Here is a 6,000-nt window from a genome sequence, read left to right on the forward strand (position 1 = left end):
GCCAGGGATATTCACCAAATGAATGAAGAATGGATTAGTCCATCCTGAATTGGAGACAATTTGTCAAATCTTTGGATTAGTCCATCCTGAATTGGAGACAATTTGTCAGTTTTCTTAAAATTGAAAAAAACTACCTATAACTCTGGAGTTAATAGATAACAAGTGCAATTTATTAAACAATAGATATCCGATATAATTTTGATTCTCGCTCATCTAAATACATAGGAAAATTCCACAGAAAATAGATCTTGTATATCAATTAAACATTGAAAAAAATGTAAATACATTTAGAGAAGAAAAGGCATGTATATGAAAGGGCCAAAATCTAGCTGAAGTGTACTCTAGTTTACCAAGAGCTGAAAAGGACTTCACCTATGATAGTCTTTCTGTATTTAGAATTTTAAAATCACTTTTTTGGCCAGTTCAATGTGTGAATGATCCAGCTCAAGTTGCAGTATAGAAAAAGGCAAATATTCAAACAAATTGGGAGTTAATAGGGGTGTCGAGGTAGAAATTAGTTCTAATTTATTCACAAGACCACCAAGGCGAAAGATTTTGGGGGTAATTCAAACCATTTTAATTATTTTCAAAAGTGAGGCTTCTCAGCAAATCTTTTAGATTAGTTTTCCTAGCTAGGTATCATATATTTTAATATTTGCATTTAAATAGACTAACAAACAATAACCCCAGATGGTCGTATTCATGTACTACCTAAGTTGAATGCAATTTGAAATATAAAATTAAATTGGGGCATGCATGAAGGTTCACAACAGCTAGGAAACATGTGTTGATGATCTCATTTTACCATACAAATGATGTTATATTACATATGAAAATGAATTAACTTTCACATTTGTATCTGACTTATTAAAATAGAAAGCGAATTTCGGAACTCTGTGCAGCTTCAAACACCAAAACAAAAATTAGAGATTCAATTTAATATTTATTTACCTCTGTACACAACTCACAAATTTTTTCATTGTGACAAACTGACGAAGTGAAAACTGCGAATATAAAGATGTGGTTACTAAAACAGAACAGCTTCATGGGATTAGGAGTAACCAAAATCACCCAAATCTAAATGTCTGCATTCGAGATCTTAATGCCATACCTCATTTTTGGTTTATGGACTTTTTAATCCAACTCAGTGTCACTATCACTGCCATACCTCACTTTCGGTTTTTGCATTTTCTCCTCTCACTCACTATCGCTGTCAGTGATACCCTCTGCTCTATATTCATATTGCATGCCAGCATATTTAAATTGATATTCGCCCTTGGTACCTTTTCTGAGCACATCTTTAAATTGATGATAACGTCCAAGTACATATTCGCCCTTGGTACCTTTTCTGAGCACATCTTTGACGGTCTCAATTCCTTTTTTGGTAATGAAATTCTCAGAAATACGAAGCCAAGTGAAATTGGGCTTGTTTGCAATAGCTTCCGCAGCAGCCTTAGCCCCAATTCCAGTCATAGCATTTGCACTCAAATCAAGTACTTCGAGCTGCTCATGGCCTTCTGAAATGGCTTTGCAAATTACAACTGATCCATCATCCTCGAGTTTATTGTTTCCTGCATAAAATGCGGTCAGCAAATTCTTATCAGCAAGGCATTCTGCTAAAGCTGGAGCTGCTTTTGGCGTGATCTCATTTCCTGAAATGATAAGAACTCTCAAGGATGGAGCTTTATCCTTGAGGCTGCGGGCAATAGCAATCACCCCTTCATCCTTAAGTTGATTGTTTCCTGCATAAAACGCGGTTAGCAAGTTCTTTACAGCAAGACATTCTGCTAAAGCTGGAGCTGCTTTTGGCGTGATATGATTTCCTGCAACCACAAGAACTCTTAAAGATGGAGCTGTATCTTTCAGGCTGCGGGCAATAGCAATCATCCCTTCATCCTGAAGATTCATATAGCCTAAGTCAACGTCTGTGAGACCTAGATGTCCAGAGATGACTTGGCTCAGCTGAAGCATGCGCACGTTTTTGGTAAAATTGCTCATTTGTAACATACTGCCTTTTCCCAAAGCTCCTCTTGAAGCCGTAGCGTCATAGATGCCATTGTTGTTTTCTGAGAAATCGAAATCGTCCAGAGCAATGCATTTCTTAATAAGTTCCAGAAAGGTCTCTGCTACATCGTCTCCTTCTTCCGAGTAAATGACAAAGAAACTATTAATCCTTTCAATAGATGGAAGAAGTTCAAAAATGGCTCCGAAAGCTTCTAGGGAAATGTTGCCAATAATGAATCCCAAATTTTCCACCTTTTTCTGAGATTTCAAGAGTGGTGCAAAAGCTTCGACGGCATTCTCTCCCAATTCCCCCAAATCAAGAGTCAAGGATCTCAGCATGCACCCTTCTAAAGCAGATGAAAATATTTTCATAACCTCAAGTGCCTCTTCCTCAGATCTTCCGCACAAAAAATTTGTAAGATCCACATCTTTTAAAGTTTTGTGAATATCCATCAGGACTCTTTTTGCAACAAGGGCTGCCTCCACTCCATAACTGCGGTTGCCAATGCATATCTTGGTACAAGAGTTCTTGAGCTCTTCCAATGGCCTGAAGAGCTCTATGGCTAAAGGTTCGTCAACAAGTCCTCCCCATTTCCCTCTTGATATATCAAATTCAGTTTCTCTCACTTCAACGATTTCGTCATCTGCTTCTTCATCTCCTTCTTCAACTGTTTCTTCATCTGTTTCAGGAAACGTTTCTTCATCGACTTCTTCAACTATTTTTTCATCTGTTTCAGGGAACGCTTCCATGAAATTAGGGTTTTCTGTCTCCGCAGGGGGTCCTAGCTCAAAGGCATCTGTTATATCTTCTATTTCTTCTGCATGTTCTCCTGCCCTTTCTGTTGGAGGTGAGAGGTTCGTGAATGATATTCTATCTGCATGACTCTGGATGGTGTCCATGACCTTTACCAAAAGAAAAAGAGCTCTGTTTCTGTGATCTGTACCAAAACACCCAAAACGAGATTTTGAATATATATAGACTGAATACAATCATTATAGTGTTAATTTCAAAAAATGAGGAGTTGCAGGTAAACATTTCGATAAAATAATTTTGCGAGAAAAAGAAAGCAATACAGGATCATGTACCTGAAAACTCCTGGAGTCGTTACAATATATTTCCAAATTTGTCTGGCAAGGTGAAAATTCAATAGATTTATGCAATGCAAACTCAGAAAACTTGTTAGGCAGAAGTATGTTCTGCAATCGATGGTTCAAAAATATGAGAGAGCGCAAGACGATTAAAATAATCTCGTCGCTATCTGTCGCCCACAACCATTAGCTTTGCAGCTTTGCACGCCTTTTATGGTGACGTTTTTTTTGCCTATCCATCTTCTAGTATCTATCCATCTTCTAGTATCTGCCCTGTTTTACGTTAAAAACAAAGCTCAATTAATTAAATTAATTAAATTTTTAATTTACTATACTTAAAAATATTTATATTTTTTTAGTTAGTGTAGATCCCCAGCATATGGCATTAATTTTTCGTCACATAAAATATTGTTTCAAGCTAAGGTTTCGAATCCAATATTTATACCGAGAGGCATATACAATGGGAGAAACACTTCCCAGCACGAAGAATATTCCAAGGAACAATCCATGTAAGGAAAAAAGATTTTTATGCCGAGAGGCATATACAATGGGACAAACACTTCCCAGCACAAAGAATATTCCAAGGAATAATCCGTGTAAGGAAAAAAAGATTTGGTGAGAGTTACAAATGAAATTAAAATATGGAATGCCATTTGGCAATCAAAAAGATTTGGTGAGAGTTACAAACGAAATTAAAATATGGAATGTCATTTGGCAATCAAAAAGATTTGGTGAGAGTTAGAAACGAAATAATAGGCCTCGAGAAAGTAGGGCCCGAAAAAAGTAGGACCCAAAAAAATAGGGCACGAAAAACTAGGGCCTGAAAAAATAGGGGCAAAATAATTTCAATATGATTTTTTTTTTGTTAAATATAATTTTGCATGCACATTCATACTTCTTTTTTGTGGGGAGTGGGGGAATTTGAAACAAATTCGTGGAATGTGAAGAGACGTCTGTTGGGGGATATGAGGAGCCTCTCAGAAGTTATAAAACCAAGGCTCACCATTTCATTTTCATTTTATGTTTTTGCAGGGAGGAAGAGGTGGAGGTTATTGGAGGATTAGATTGGAGTTTTTGAATAGGAGTAGATTGAAGTTTTGGAGTAACATTTTTGCAGTTGAAATTTCTATTTTTTATTTACATTTTCATTTAGATTTAGATGTAGATGTAAATTGAAATTCAGAATTAGTTATAATATTCTACTTTGATTTAGATTTCAATTTTAATTAATTTGATTTAGATTTAGAATTATGTTCGTAACTATTTAGGCTTGCATTTAATAGTTTAGTATTGCATGTTTGATTTAGATTTAGATTTGTATTCAAAATCTATTTGATTTATATATTTTATAATTCTTTTTATTTACATATTTTAAAAGTGCATGTTTCAAATTAGTTTTATATTTGTATGTTTCATATTAGTTTTAGATTTTCATATTTCAAAATAGTTTTGGTTTGCATGTTTTAGATTTGAATGTTTCACAATAGTTTTACATTTGCATGTTTCTAAGTATTTATATTTTCATGTTTTAAAGCATAATTTTATCATTAATCTAGATGAGAATGCCACCATATCAATACAATTTATAGTTTATTAAAGTTAATGATTTATTTAAAGTAGGTAAATCATATATTTAGTATATATTTTAACATTATTGAATTATAAAATAAAATAAAATATTCAAAATAATAGCTAGCCAAAATAATATTAAGCCAAATGGATGTTGAAATAATAGAACCTAAAAAAATAAGGCCAAAAAAATAGAACGCAAGAAAATAGGGCTGAAATAACTTAATTAAAAATTTTAATATAAAACATTTTCTTTTTGTTAAATATATTTTTGCATGCACATTCATGCTTATTTTTTGTGAGGAGTGGGAGAATTTGAAACAAATTCATGGAATGTCAAAAGACATCTATTGGGAGATATGAGGGTTCTCTCATAAATTATAAAACAAATGCTCCTCATTTCATTTTCATTTTGTGTTTTTGCAGGGAGGAAGAGATGGAGATTATTGGAGCAATTAGAGGTTTTTAATAGGAGTAGATTAAAGTTTCATATAGTTTAGCCTTGTATGTTTGATTTAGATTTAGGATTCAAAAACTTTTTGATTTAGATATTTGATAATACATTTCTTTTGTAGATTTTTAATGTGCATGTTTCAATTTAGTTTTACATTAGTTTTAGATTTGCATATTTCAAAATACTTTTGGTTTCCATGTTTAGATTTGTATGTTTCATAATAGTTTTATATTTGCATGTTTCATAATTAAATTTAATCATTGATGTGGACAAGAAGGTCACCTTATCGATAAAATTTGTATTTTATTAAAGTTAGTGATTCGTTTAAAATAAACGAATCATATATTTAGTTTATATTGTCATTATTTAATTAGATTATATATGTGGCTACTAAATATATTAATTAAGAAAGAAAATCATAAGTCTAAATAGATTCCTTAATGATAGGGAGATTTATTGATTACAATTCTTAATCATTGTAATAAAAATTGCATTAGCATTATTAAAAATTCAACAATATATAATGTTCTTACATGATCATGGAGAAATAATTTTCATAAAATTGACTCATATATTCTTTCACACTTTTAACATCATCTGAATTGTTGTGTTGGGACTTATAACTTCCCTTTCATGAATTAATTTTTCCACTATTTGAGTCATTTGTATAACATATATCCCAAATTTGACTATAGATGTACTCCAAATACTCCAACACTACACCTAAATCTCATACTTCCCTTAACCCTGTCCCTTATTTTAGTGTAACATTTAACCACTTATTAACCCTAACCATAACACTGAGTGTCATATAAATGAAATTGTAAACCTTGGATCTTAACTATAACTCTTACTCTATATATGATTGTACTAATCATTTAGTA

General features: G+C 32.8%; 1 protein-coding gene across 5 annotated transcripts in view; it reads right to left on the minus strand.

The window, feature by feature from the left end:
• Positions 1-3,274, minus strand: part of LOC149571018 (RAN GTPase-activating protein 2-like) — a 34,075-nt gene extending 30,801 nt beyond the window's left edge. For 4 of the 5 annotated variants that reach the window (XR_016359751.1, XR_016359750.1, XR_016359749.1 and 1 more), the window contains exons 1-2: positions 3,091-3,274; positions 1,112-2,942 (exon numbers count right to left, since the gene is read on the minus strand). Coding sequence is in view for 1 of the 5 variants with exons in the window: in XM_089812584.1 (XP_089668710.1) it covers positions 1,198-2,904 (1,707 nt within the window). In the remaining 4 variants the exon portion in view is untranslated. Of the gene's footprint in view, positions 1-903; positions 2,943-3,090 lie in introns of those variants that run through there. The other variant, XM_089812584.1, reaches the window with a different exon arrangement.
• Between the last annotated feature and the right edge of the window lie 2,726 nt (positions 3,275-6,000).

Source organism: Cupressus sempervirens, chromosome 2, assembly GCF_028749045.1.
Source record: "Cupressus sempervirens isolate cs-2001-9-10 chromosome 2, ASM2874904v1, whole genome shotgun sequence".
NCBI classification, from domain to species: Eukaryota; Viridiplantae; Streptophyta; class Pinopsida; order Cupressales; family Cupressaceae; genus Cupressus; species Cupressus sempervirens.